The sequence below is a fragment of the Vicia villosa genome, linkage group LG3, assembly GCF_029867415.1.
Source record: "Vicia villosa cultivar HV-30 ecotype Madison, WI linkage group LG3, Vvil1.0, whole genome shotgun sequence".
NCBI classification, from domain to species: domain Eukaryota; kingdom Viridiplantae; phylum Streptophyta; class Magnoliopsida; order Fabales; family Fabaceae; genus Vicia; species Vicia villosa.
In genome coordinates, this window is record NC_081182.1 from 212,975,559 (window position 1) to 212,990,045 (window position 14,487).

The window sequence follows — 14,487 nt, forward strand, 5'->3', positions numbered from 1 at the left end:
TGTCTACTTTTCCTAGATTACTTGAATAATCACGATCCAATTAAAACACATTTAATTAAGTAAGTTTAGTTCAAAATAAAAAGTAAGCGAGCAAGCTAGAAATATTTTCAACCTTTCTCACGAGTGTTTGACTACAAACTGCATGGCTTAACCATTTGATACACACCCACTGTTAAAATAGTTAAGACTAAACTTGTCTAGCTCTTTTTCACTAAATGGATTAAACAGACGAGCGGGACATATGTCCTTCCTTTTCCTTAAGTGTTTGAATATGAGTCATATAGCTTGGTCATTTGACACTTATATCCCGTAAAATCAATTTCAACACGTTCAAACCTTTTTTCCTTTTGGCTTTCAAGTTCAAAACCTTTTTATAAAACAGAAGATGCTCCGTTTATTCCGCGACGATGCAATCAACGCTTCCACATTTGAAAATTAAAATGTATTCCACTCAAATGCGATGATGGCAAGAATCTGTGTTGATCCAGATTCAGTCATCCATTCTAGAATTGATGTTAATGTTCAATTATCCATATTTTTGGAAGCAATGTTTTTCGTTCGAATGCGACTTGAGAATTTTTGCTGAAATCAACCAACCCACAAACATTTGCTACCCAGAACTATGTAGTGAACGTACAATAATTTTCCCCTGATGTATTTATTCAAAGATATAAAAACATATTCAGCAATATATTTTTTTCGTTTATAAAAAGATTTAAATTAACAATATATTTTTCTCTTTTATAAAAATAATTTTGTTTATTAAAATATTTGGATTAACAATACATTTTTTATTTATATATTTGGGATCGTTTATAAAAACTTAGGATAACAATAAATTATTTCCCGTATATAAAAACATTTGGATCAACGTTAGAAATTTCTCTTATAAAATGAATTTGATAAACTTTTTGAGATAACATAAATAACCATATGCGTTTTTAAATGAGTTTATGCTATTATAATCAATATTTCACATGTATTTTTTTAGTTTATTTTAATTAAAATTTTATTACTTTTTAAACTAACAAATTATTATTATTTTTGAAAAATAATTGTGTCTTAATAAATATTTTCAAATTAAAAATTGAATTTAAATGCTAATTAACAATAATTTATAATGATCATAATCAAATTTTACTTTTCATTAAAAATAAAGTGTTATAATGATAATAAATTTATTTATTTAAAAACTTATAATTAAAAATAAAGTGTTATAATGATAATAAATTTATTTATTTAAAAACTTATAATTGAAATAGTAAACTGATTTAAACTACTGTAATAAAGTATAATAAAAAAAGTTACAATAAATAAATATAATTCATCATAAAATATTTACTGAAATTAATTACATACTTACCTTAATTAATTTATTTACAATTTTATAAATAAAATAATAAATTAATTCAACGGTATAATGTGGGAGCGACGGTTGATGTACCGTCGTGATAAATGTTTTATGAAGATTATTTGACCGTCGTAAACTTTAATTTAGGGCGGTTTATTGATAACCGTCACAATTTTTTATTAATTTAAAAAAAAGTAAGAGCGGTTGGTGTTAACCGTCGTAACAACTGTCTCTATATCATATCACGACGGTTATCAAGTAAATGTCGCAATTTTTTTGTCGTAAAACCCTAGTTTTCTTGTAGTGAAACATGATTTTTAAGTTGAGATTTTGAAATTTAAAAAATTCATATCTAGTTTTTCTCATTTTAACAAATTTTAAAATTTGGTAAATAAACATTGTACAATATTCTAAATATATATATATGAAAAACATTATTAAAAAAATTAAAAGTTAAAGGGTAATTAAACGATTTTAGAAAATAACATGGACTAAAACTACTTGCATAAATTTTTTGTAAGGACTAAAATATATAATTTTTTAATAAGGATTAAAAATAAGTTTTGAGATATTTATAAGGACCAAAAACATATTTAACTCTTTATTTTAAGCATAAACACACTGAATTAATAAAAAGGTAACTTCAACTTCCGTAGAAGATATACAAAGGACTACAAAAGTTTTAAATACTAAAGAGACGCCAATAATCAATAGACTTCTTTTAAAACACAAACATCTAGCTCATAGATACATTAAATTATTTAGTACACAGTGATTCATTACTTAGTACATAGAAATAAGATCTTACAATACATATAAATTTAAAACATAGGACAACATTGAAAATCACGGGAATGACATAGGCATTAATAAACAAAGATATAATCTACTTCCGGGTATCTTTTAACCATCCATCAAGATAAACTAGCTTGGAGTCTGGAGTGGATTTTTCATTCTCAGCTCTGGTATCTTTCAACCATCCATCAAGATAAACTTGGTTGGAGTCAGCGGTAGATTTTGGTTTCTCTGCTCGGGTATCTTTCAACCATCCATCAAGGTAAACGTGGTTGGAGTTAGATGTGGATTTTGGTTTCTCTGCTCTAGTATCTTTCAACCATCCATCAAGGTAAACTTCGTTGGAATCAGAGGCTGATTTTTCTTTCTCTGCTCGGGTATCTTTTAACCATCCATCAAGGTAAACTTGGTTGGAGTCAGAGGTGGATTTTGCTTTCTCTGCTCGGGTATCTTTCAACCATCCATCTAGGTAAACTTGGTTCGCGTTATGGGCGGACTTTGCTTTCTCAGATCTGATATCTTTCAACCAGCCATCAAGATATACTTGGTTGGAGTCAGCTGTAGATTTTTCTTTCTCAACTCGACTATCTTTCAACCATCCATCAAGGTAAACTTGGTTGGAGTCAGATATGGATTTTGGTTTCTCTGCTCGGGTATCTTTCAACCATCCATCAAGGTAAACTTGGTTGGAGTCAGGGGTGGATTTTTCTTTCTCTGATCTGGTATCTTTCAACCATCCATCAAGATAAACATGGTTGGAGTCAGAGGTGGATTTTTCTTTTTCTGCTCTGGTATCTTTCAACCATCCGTCAAGGTAAACATGGTTGGAGTCTTGGGTGGATTTGTCTTTCTCTGCTCGGGTATCTTTCAGCCATCCATCCAGGTAAACTTGGTTGGATTCAGATGTGGACTTTTCTTTCTCTGCTCTGGTATCTTTCAACCATCCATCAAGGTAAACATGGTTGGAGTCTTGGGTGGATTTTTCTTTCTTTGCCCGGGTATCTTTCAGCCATCCATCAAGGTAAACTTGGTTGGATTCAGATGTGGACTTTGGTTTCTCTGCTCTGGTATCTTTCAACCATCCATCAAGGTAATCTTGATTAGAGCCAGAGGTGGATTTTTCTTTCTCTGCTCGGGTATCTTTCAACCATCCATCAAGATAAACTTGGTGTGAGTCAGCGTTAGATTTTGCTTTCTCAGCTCTGGTATCTTTCAACCATCCATCAAGGTAAACTTGGTTGGACTCAGAGGTGGATTTTGCTCCCTCAGATCTGGTATCTTTCAACCATCCATCAAGATATACTTGGTTGGAGTTAGAAATGAGTTTTTGGTTCTTCAATGGATTTTTGAGCCAGCCATCAAGGTAAGGTTGATCAACTTCTTTTTCTTCTCCAATTTGTGGCTGAAGTTTAATATATCTAGCAAAACTTCCTTGACTATTCTACAATACAATTGAGTAAATTGATGTTAATTAGTAACATTTGGATGGTATACATGATAAAAAAATGCCTGTGTTTTAAAATACACATTATGATGCACAGTTAAGACACGTTCAAGATAAGCATATGAATACATATTATAAAAAAAATTAGACAAAAGCAATCTTTTGAAGTTTCATTACTGAAAAAACATTATTTTATCAAATCAAATAGAACAGCTTGATTGTGAGTGACATTGATGACTGAAATAAATATGAGAAATGATAGATTATGATAAATAAGGTATGTAAAATATAATTGTAAAAGATACATAGATACATGCAAAGTTAGTAACTTACAATCAACAAGAGCACAACAAAAGGAAGGAGAGACATAACAACTTTGTGTGTCATTGCTTTCTCTTATGTTATAGTAAATGTGAAAGATGCATTTGAAGTGGAAGTGAGATAGTCTATTTATAAGCGAATAGGAAGAAAAAGTACAAATAGTGGGAATATTGAAGCTTTGTGTTGCAAAAAAATAAATTAATTAAAATTTGTGTCTTATATGTTATTTATAAGTCAAAAAGAAAAAGAATAAATAATAAGGACTTTGAGACTTTGATTGACAAGATTACTTTTTAAATTTACAAGTTCAAATGTCTAAAATTAATTAATTTAGTACAACTACTTTCTTACACGTTTAAATGTGTTTTAAAAAGTGATTAGCTTCAAAGAAATTAAAATAAAATTAAACCAACATACTAAAATTATAAGTGATTTTTTAAAATATTAAACCAATATATTTATTTTGATAAATTATTTCAACTAGTTAAAGTTTTATTTTCTTTTAAATATGTAAGTATAGTGATAATAATGTTGATTATACGACAAATGTGAACACTTGATTCTAATTTAAGATATGGTATCTCACATAATATTATTTATATTTTTTAGAAGAGTTAGAATATGATACGATTGTTCAATTAATTGAAATAAAGATATAATAATAGTGTCGGAATAGAGGAAACCTATCCTATGTAGTATGTGCTCAGAAGTAGGTGGAGTTCACATCCTAGGTTTATTATGCATTTTAGGAATTCACTACATGCCAACAATGAATACAAAATAGTGTCACATGAAAAACTAAAAAACTGACTAGAGACTTGCATGCTATTTAAACTCACATGTTCTCATGTAGAGCTTGCATGCTTATGTAGTTATCAAGAAAATATATTCTTACATTAATGAGTCAAAAGAGATGTTAAACACTGTTGGTTTAATATTAAATTGTCAAATTTTACTATAAATAGTTTTTAATCAAACATGATGAATAATAACTCTCCAAATAAATTACTACTACCATTCCCCTCTCATAACTTCCATTTAAAACTAAGATAGGGTTAATAGCAATTCATCATATGTAATGTTAGCAAATTTTGTTTTCCCCCCCTCTCTACCTTTTGACAACGGTTATTCCAAAAAAACCGTTGTCAAAACCTGCCTTTGGCAATGTTGAGAGTAAACCGAAACACGCTCATATTACAGGGGGTAAACTACTATTAACCCAATAAAATATATTGATTATATACGACAGTAATATTTTAACATTAAAATGAACTTTTTATGATGTAGAATTATTTATTAAATCATTATAATAAATTTTTTTATTTTTTTATTTTAAACCAATAAAAAATTAAATATTTTTAATTCTTATTAAAATTATTATTAAAATAATCTTAAATAAAAATTTATTAACTTTAATTTTGATACAATAGAAGGATTATATTGTTGCAATATTTTTAAATTATTATATTATTGTCATATTCTCCCTCCTCCCTCCGTCTCATAATAAACGTCTTATTTGAATTATGCCACTACAAAAAAAACTCCTCCCTACCTAAGTGAAGTTGTGACGTGGTTATTACGTGACTAAAAAAACCTGTTGCGACGTGATAATCACGTCACTACTTTTTTCTCTAATAAAATAATGAAAATAAATTTATATTTCTTGGGTTTCAGAATTTTATAAGAAAAAAATTTGCAAAGTGGGAAACACATCTCTATAATAAAACTAAAAATTAAAAATTATAAAATGTTCAGAGAGAGGTAATTTTGGATTTTAAAAAAAAATAGTTGTGAAATGGTAAACACGTCGCAACGTTTTAGAGGGAAAAAATCCTCACACAAAATTGACATGGTACAGACTGGACAATAAAGTTTTTTACTGTTGGCGTGTGTTAAGACGTGAATTTCACGTCACTGATTGGTTTAAAGGAACACCCGTTCCTCACTTCATAGTGAAAGAATCTTTTTATATTCCATCTTGGATGATACATTAAAATAATCATACTTAAATCCTCCTCAACAATAAAATACACTAATGTTGGATGATACATTAAATTAGTTCATATAATTGTCTATGGCAAAATACCATAATCTTCATCAATAGGACAATACAGCAAGATTGGAAGAGACAACGAATCAGTTCATGCAAGTGACTATGAAAAACCAGAAATGCATAGACGTTGCAATAAAAATCTGGCAATGCAGATTGTTCATTTAGTTAAAGATCTACTTGATCTAAAAACCAATGTCAACACTCAGGCTAACTCAAATGAATACTACTAAGTGAGTTAAATTGGCAGTGGTGAAGAAAATGAAAAAGTTGTTGTTAAAAAAGAAAATGGGAAAAAAGCAAAATGAACAGAGTTTGAGAAAGACTCAGCTTAAGAGACACAAACAAAAGATCAAGGAACAATGGAGGAAAAACTAAAAAATCCATATATTATGAATCTTCGTGAGACAATAACTTTGATTAAGGAAATGTCATATTCAAGGTTTTGAGACACTCTCAAAGTGTTGTTGATGAACACAATATTCTATGACACCTTAAAGTAACTACCTTGTTATCTCAAATTTGTGAGAAAGAATAAGAAGAACAAAAGAAGATATTTTTCTAGAGTCAAGTTACATTTATCATGCATCTTTTTATGCATCATTCAAAAAAGTCAAAAGTCAAAGTGTACGAAAGGTCAAGGTCAACCTTATTTGAAGTTCGGGTCAATTTGAATTTTTTTCAAACCATTTCAAGTTCACTTGAGTCTTATGCTAGCATTAGTCATTCTAAAATACATATCCATTTTATCAAGTTGTTATAGTCATCCATCCATTTTTCATGTACATATCCTTAAACATCCACTTTATATCCAAATCAAAAATCACTTCAACCATTTCATTATCCATATCCATTTAACATCCAGTTATTGTCCATTAACACTACATCAAATCACTTTTAAAAAACCAATTCTCAAAAATCCATTTATATCCATTTTTGTAAATCAATTATTCATTTTTATAAACATATATCCAATCATCCATAATAATCAACATTCGTTTACATCCATGAAAAATCCAGTGTACACAATAAACATTTCCATTCAATTAAGAATCAAAAAGTTGTTAAAGTTTGCATCAGTAGAAGAAATAACTACATTAGTAAAAAAATTCATGTTACAGCTTTGGAAAGAACCAAATTACATCAGTGAACTGAAATCAATTTTACAGTTTTACAGTAAAAAAAAAAAATTTACATGCTTTGTTTTGGGCGCATTTATCTTTCTATTTTGCAAACCCATTTTCATTTTTATACATCTTTCTTTTTATTATTTTATTTTCTATTTTCAATTATTTCTTTTTGTTTATATTTAATCGATTAAGTAAATATTATTTTAATTAGTTGAATTAGTTAATAAAAATTGATTAGTTTTGTTAATTAATTTTTATTAACTTAATTAATTGATTTAATCACTTTTTAATTAATTGATTAAATGATTAATTCACTTGTTTGTTTTTTAATGGCCGCGTATTTTGATTTCTTTATTATATCCTCTTTCGACATAATGTACCATCCATTCCAATGAAGTGTAATAAATTTATTTGTTTTTTATTTTTGCCTTTTATTAGTCAGTTCCTAAATAATCTAGCATCTGAAAATCAACCTTTTTAAAATAAAAACGCTTGACCCAACGTCAAGCTCTTTTTCAAATGAAATGCAATCGCATCACGGTGCTTGACCCATTGTCAAGTACCTTTTCACCGCTCACCAAACCTTTTCATATTAATTTGCACTTGATCCAACAATAAGTCATTTTCAAATCTTTTCCCTAATAAACGGATCGAACAAACGAGCTTGACGTATGTCTACTTTTCCTAGATTATTTGAATAATCACGATCCAATTAAAACACATTTAATTAAGTAAGTTTAGTTCAAAATAAAAAGTAAGCGAGCAAGCTAGAAATATTTTCAACATTCTCACGAGTGTTTGACTACAAACTGCATGGCTTAACCATTTGATACACACCCACTGTTAAAATAGTTAAGACTAAACTTGTCTAGCTCTTTTTCACTAAATGGATTAAACAGACGAGCGGGACATATGTCCTTCCTTTTCCTTAAGTGTTTGAATATGAGTCATATAGCTTGGTCATTTGACACTTATATCCCGTAAAATCAATTTCAACACGTTCAAACCTTTTTTCCTTTTGGCTTTCAAGTTCAAAACCTTTTTATAAAACAGAAGATGCTCCGTTTATTCCGCGACGATGCAATCAACGCTTCCACATTTGAAAATTAAAATGTATTCCACTCAAATGCGATGATGGCAAGAATCTGTGTTGATCCAGATTCAGTCATCCATTCTAGAATTGATGTTAATGTTCAATTATCCATATTTTTGGAAGCAATGTTTTTTCGTTCGAATGCGACTTGAGAATTTTTGCTGAAATCAACCAACCCACAAACATTTGCTACCCAGAACTATGTAGTGAACGTACAATAATTTTCCCCTGATGTATTTATTCAAAGATATAAAAACATATTCAGCAATATATTTTTTTCGTTTATAAAAAGATTTAAATTAACAATATATTTTTCTCTTTTATAAAAATAATTTTGTTTATTAAAATATTTGGATTAACAATACATTTTTTATTTATATATTTGGGATCGTTTATAAAAACTTAGGATAACAATAAATTATTTCCCGTATATAAAAACATTTGGATCAACGTTAGAAATTTCTCTTATAAAATGAATTTGATAAACTTTTTGAGATAACATAAATAACCATATGCGTTTTTAAATGAGTTTATGCTATTATAATCAATATTTCACATGTATTTTTTTAGTTTATTTTAATTAAAATTTTATTACTTTTTAAACTAACAAATTATTATTATTTTTGAAAAATAATTGTGTCTTAATAAATATTTTCAAATTAAAAATTGAATTTAAATGCTAATTAACAATAATTTATAATGATCGTAATCAAATTTTATTTTTCATTAAAAATAAAGTGTTATAATGATAATAAATTTATTTACAATTTTATACCAATCAGTAACCTTCATTGAACCAAACATAAAATGTGGCATAAAGGACTGATATACCAATTACGGCCATACCAACAACAATGATAGTTGATAAACCACCTGCACAAGTAGCTACCTGTAGAACTTCCTTTTAGTTAATATAGGAATGGTGAATTGTTCATTTTTTTCTCAGGAGCCGATACTGACATGCATTTCACGTCATGGGTCGAACATATTATCAAACACTTGACATACATTCCATCTTAAATATCGATTCTACAAGGAATACATATACAAATACACGCGTAGACATTACATATCTATTGAATCACCTTACTAATCTTAGGTATAACATAAGTAATGCGGAACAACATTCTGCTTAGAAGGCAAGGCCATTGTTGACATGAGTTTTGCTCCTCCCGGAAAATTAAGGGAAGGCCATTGTCGACATGATTTCTGCTTCTGCCAGAAAATTACGTTGTCGCCGAAAATTACAAGAGCTGCAGAATCACATAAAAAAATAAAAGTACTAATAAAACACCGTCCATGTGTCGATGCAACGGAGTGCAACCAACCTGGTCACAATACGATTTACAGGATACATACTAATTACTATAATGTCATCATTAATAATGTGATTATAATGAAGAGAACAATCGTCTCGAGTTCAGTTGCGGCAGGAGAAGTTATCCAACTGAAACCCACAATGTTGAGACCATCACTAAGAATCTCTCCTAAAAAACTAGCAATGCTGTTATTGGAAGGAAAATATGCAAAATAATTAGGGCTTTACCTATGTGTCACCCTTGGTAGTATCTTTTCGTGTACATCTACAACGAAAAACAGAAAATACTTTCAGTACCATCTTAAAAAAATATGAAAAATAATAACCAAGTAAAGCAATTAAACCATTCAAGAACAACCTCAAACGACTAAGAAGAACCTGAATTCAAAATATCGATCAAATTAGTCTAGTTTGTCAAAATCAAATTACACATGCATGCCTTAACAAATAATCTCAACAAAATTACTTGTGCACCAGCAAGCTTGTTATCCCAGCTCAGTACTCCATAATCAGGGCCTCCCCAGAAAGCACCAGTATGTTTAGCAATACCCGGATTAGTAGCAAGCTTAAGGTACGAGTTATTTCCAATTGCAAAGTACATCTACGCGGCTCCCTAAACAAACTCATCAAAGTAGCCAGTAGAATTGTAAAATATTGAAGCCTTAAAACTACCTGCACTCAAAAATATTTCAATTTAACAACACTCAAAAAGAGCATGAGCAAGCCAACTACTATGACCTTGTTCCTGTAAATTAATGCCCGTAAACATAATAAATGACATATAAAAATATTTCTAAAATACCAATAAAAATATTCAAGACATACAAAATGATAAAATAATAAAATACTCAATCGTTTTATCAAATATCTTATATGCACCTTACGACATTCTCAACAATGAGTTCCTGCATATCTCTACAATGCAAATAAAATCAATAGGAAAATATAATAGCAACCATAAAATGGAAAAATAATCACCTTCAAAGGTTAATGACAAAACTAATAATGCTCCTAATAAGATTAGAAGACCAATCAATTGAGGTTTGACATTAAAGTATTTTCTACCTTTTGTCAATCCAAAACCAATGCCACTTCCAAAGTCAGATCCAGTGCTAGATATGCTCATGTCATTGAAGTTGTTTTCAATTCTTCCGGTACCCATTTATATGATAGAAACAAATGAATATAAAAGAATACACACACTTTGAAAGAACTCTCAATTTTGAAATCAACTGATATCAAATAACTTAACAGCAGCTACGCTATTCATGCACGTGTCTCCTTAAGATAGAAATATTTACCTTCATTTACATTCAGATTGTTGGTGCACAATGAATAAAGATGATGACAAAGGGAATAAACAAAAAGGAATAACGGCGCAAAAGGAGATGAGAGAATAATGTTGTATATTCTACTACTTGTGTTGTGTAATAAATGATAACTACTACAAGGCTATTTATACAAAAGAAAAATCTTGTCACATCAGCCCTAACAGATTAAACTTAGTAAATAAGTCTAAGGTACACATAGTACAATACTAAGAAATACTAAAGTACCCTTACTAACTAAATAGTTAAGCTAACAGGACCCAGAAGCTGCAACTTCTGGTCAACACTACTTCTGAGTAACCATCAGAAGATCAACCCATATCAGAACTTCTGATGCTCATCTTCTGAATATTGAATTACTCTTCTGAATATTGAATTACTCTTCAATACCATCCCTTAATTCATATTCTTCACTCAAAGCTGACAACGCCAATTCCATCTCTCAAGAGCAGAAATTGATCCGTCTTGATTGCCTTCGTCAGAACATATGCCATCTGCTTCTGGGTGCTGTAGTGTACAACCTCTAATGTTCCATTCTGGACTTGGCTTCTCAAGAAATGATACTTAGTCTCAATATGCTTGCTTCTTCCGTGTAACACAGGATTCTTGGCAAGATTGATTACAGACTTGTTATCAATCATCAGCTTCAGAGGCTTCTTCACTTTAATCCTCAGATCTTCTAATAGATTCAGAAGCCACACAGCTTGACATGTAGCTACAGCGCCTGCGATGTACTCAACTTCACAGGTTGATAAAGAAACAACAGGTGTCTTCTTGGAACTCCAAGAAATAGGACCTCCCAGAAACATGAACAAATATCCAGAAGTACTCCTTCTATCAACTCTGTCTCCACACCAATCAAAGTCAGAGTAACTCAGTAACTCTGATTCTTCCTTTATCCCAGAAGGAAACAATATGCCACACTTCAGAGTTCCCTTGACATATCTCAAGATTCTGACAGTAGCTTGGTAATGGGACCACTTAGGTTTACTCATGAACCTACTAACCAATCCAACTGCGTAGCATGTATCAAGCCTGGTATTACACAAATACCTTAGAGAACCAACCAGTTGTTTGAAGATCGTAGCATTAACATCTTCACCTTCAGAGTTAGAGTCCAACTTCTGATTCGTTTCTGACGGTGTAACAGCATCCTTGCAATTCTCCAGCTTGAATTTCTTCAGAAGTTCTAACTCATACTTCAGCTGATGCAGAATGATACCATCTTCTGAGTACAGAATCCTCATCCCTAGAAAATATGACATTTTCCCAAGGTCTGTAATCTCAAATTCATTCATCAGCACCTTCTTGAACTTCATCAAATCTTCTGGGCAACTCCTCGTAAGCAATATGTCATCAACATAAAGACACAACAGAATCATATTGCTTCCAAAATGTTGCACATAAACTCCATATTCCATCTCACACTTCTGAAACCCTTGCTTCTTGAAAAATGAATCAATTTTCAAATTCCAAGCTCTGGGTGCTTGCTTTAATCCATACAGAGCTTTGTGTAATTTGTACACCATCCCTTCCTGATTCTTTTTCACAAAGCCAGGTGGTTGTGACACGTATACCTCCTCTTGTAATGGACCGTTCAGAAATGCAGACTTTACATCCAGATGCATCAAGGACCAACCTCTGTTTGCAGCTAACGCAATCACCAGTCTGATTGTTTCATGTCTAGCTACAGGAGCAAACACCTCAAAGTAATCTAGTCCAGGTTTCTGAAGAAAACCTCTGGCCACTAGCCTTGCTTTGTGCTTACCAACTGATCCATCTGGCTTCAGCTTTACCTTGAAAACTCATCTGACGTTGATGGCTTTCTTCTTCTTTGGAAGTTCTGTCAGCTTCCAAGTCTTGTTTCTTTCTATAGCCTCAAGTTCTTCTTTCATGGCATTCAGCCAGGCCTTCTTCTTGAGCGCTTCTTCTATACTCATTGGTTCAGAATCTACTAACATGGCACACTGAATGACATCTCCCTCTGAGTCAACTTTTGTGTCTTGCAACATGTCAAAATCTGCAAACCTTCTAGGTATAGTTCTGACTCTTTGTGGCCTTTGAGCTACTTCAGAGTCAACTACTCCATAGTCACCAACTCCAACGTCTCCACCTTCATGATCATCTCCAGAAGCTTGTCCTCCAGACTCTACGTCTTTAGAGTTTTCCCTTCCAGAATTATGACTACCACCAGACTCTGGATCATCATCAGAATCTGGATCAGAATCAGATTCACCATATGACTCATCTTCAGAAGATTCTTCATCTTCTGATTCTAACTCTTCTTCAAAAGTTATCTCTACTTCAGAGTTGGTTGAGACTCTCTCCAATCCCAACATTCTGATTCCTTCACAATGACGTCTCTGCTGACTTCAACTCTATTAGTTTCTGGACAATAAAGCTTGTATGCACTTGTACTGTGGTACCCCACCAATAACATCACTTTGCTCCTATCATCCAGCTTCTTCCTTCTAGCTTCTGGAACATGTTTGTAACACACAGAACCAAAAACCTTCAGATGACTAACACTTTGTTCTCTTTATTCCACTTCTCTAAAGGAACAATTTCCTTCAGCCTCTTTATTGGACACCTATTGAGAACATATGCTGTAGTAGCAACAGCTTCTCCCCATAGATTATGAGGAAGCTTCTTGTCTTTTATCATATTTCTCGTCATATCAAGCAAAGTACGGTTTCTACGTTCAGCAAGACCATTGTGTTGAGGAGTATAAGGAGCAGTAACCTCGTGCTCAATTCCATTATCATCACAGAACTTATGGAATTCTGTAGAGTTATACTCGCCTCCACCATCCGTTCTGAGAATCTTTATCTTCTGACCACTCTGCTTCTCAGCCTTCACCTTGAACTTCTGGAATTCTGTGAGCACCTTAGTATTAAACTTGATAAGTGTTACCCTCGTCATTCTTGTGAACTCATCCACAAAAGACACAAAATACCTATTTCCTCCAAGTGAAGGTTCTGGAAATGGTCCACACACATCATGAAGGATAGAAAAACACTTAGAAAGGGGGGGTTTGAATAAGTGTAGCTTTAAAAACTTGACAGATAAAAATAAATTGCACAGTTATTTTTATCCTGGTTCGTTGTTAACTAAACTACTCCAGTCCACCCCCGCAGAGATGATTTACCTCAACTGAGGATTTAATCCACTAATCGCACGGATTACAATAGTTTTCCACTTAGTCAGCAACTAAGTCTTCCAGAGTCTTCTGATCACACACTGATCACTCCAGGAACAACTGCTTAGATACCCTCTAAGACTTTTCTAGAGTATTCTGATCCACACGATCACTCTAGTTCTTTACAACTTAATGTAATCAATTCTAAGAGTATTACAATTGCTTCTTAAAAGCTATAATCACAAACTGTGATATTTCTCTTAACGTTTAAGCTTAATCTCACTAATATATTACAACAGCAATGTAGTGAGCTTTGATGAAGATGAAGATTCTGAGCTTTGAATATAACAGAGTTTCAGCAAGTTAATATGAGTTGTTTTTGTGCAGAATCGTTAGAATCATTAACCTTGCTTCTCATCAGAACTTCATATTTATAGGCGTTGGAGAAGATGACCGTTGAGTGCATTTAATGCTTTGCGTGTTCCGTACAGCATCGCATTTAATGTTATACGCTTTTG

The 14,487-nt window shown here is 31.7% G+C and overlaps 1 protein-coding gene across 1 annotated transcript; it reads right to left on the reverse strand.

Moving 5' to 3' along the window:
- Nucleotides 1-2,055: 2,055 nt before the first annotated feature.
- On the reverse strand, nucleotides 2,056-4,056 carry LOC131657316 (uncharacterized). Its single transcript, XM_058926727.1, has 2 exons — nucleotides 3,924-4,056; nucleotides 2,056-3,587 (listed from the first exon to the last, which is right to left on the reverse strand). Exons 1-2 carry the CDS (start codon nucleotides 3,975-3,977, stop codon nucleotides 2,238-2,240), a joined length of 1,404 nt encoding a protein of 467 aa, XP_058782710.1. The 5' UTR covers nucleotides 3,978-4,056; the 3' UTR covers nucleotides 2,056-2,237.
- Between the last annotated feature and the right edge of the window lie 10,431 nt (nucleotides 4,057-14,487).

Bases quoted from the DNA above. Each gene is read 5' to 3' on its own strand.
- LOC131657316 (XM_058926727.1), bottom strand. From the start codon at position 3,977: ATGACACACAAAGTTGTTATGTCTCTCCTTCCTTTTGTTGTGCTCTTG. The intron at 3,588-3,923 runs GTAAGTTACTAA...ATTGTATTGTAG, and splicing joins TTGTTGTGCTCTTGTTGATT to AATAGTCAAGGAAGTTTTGC.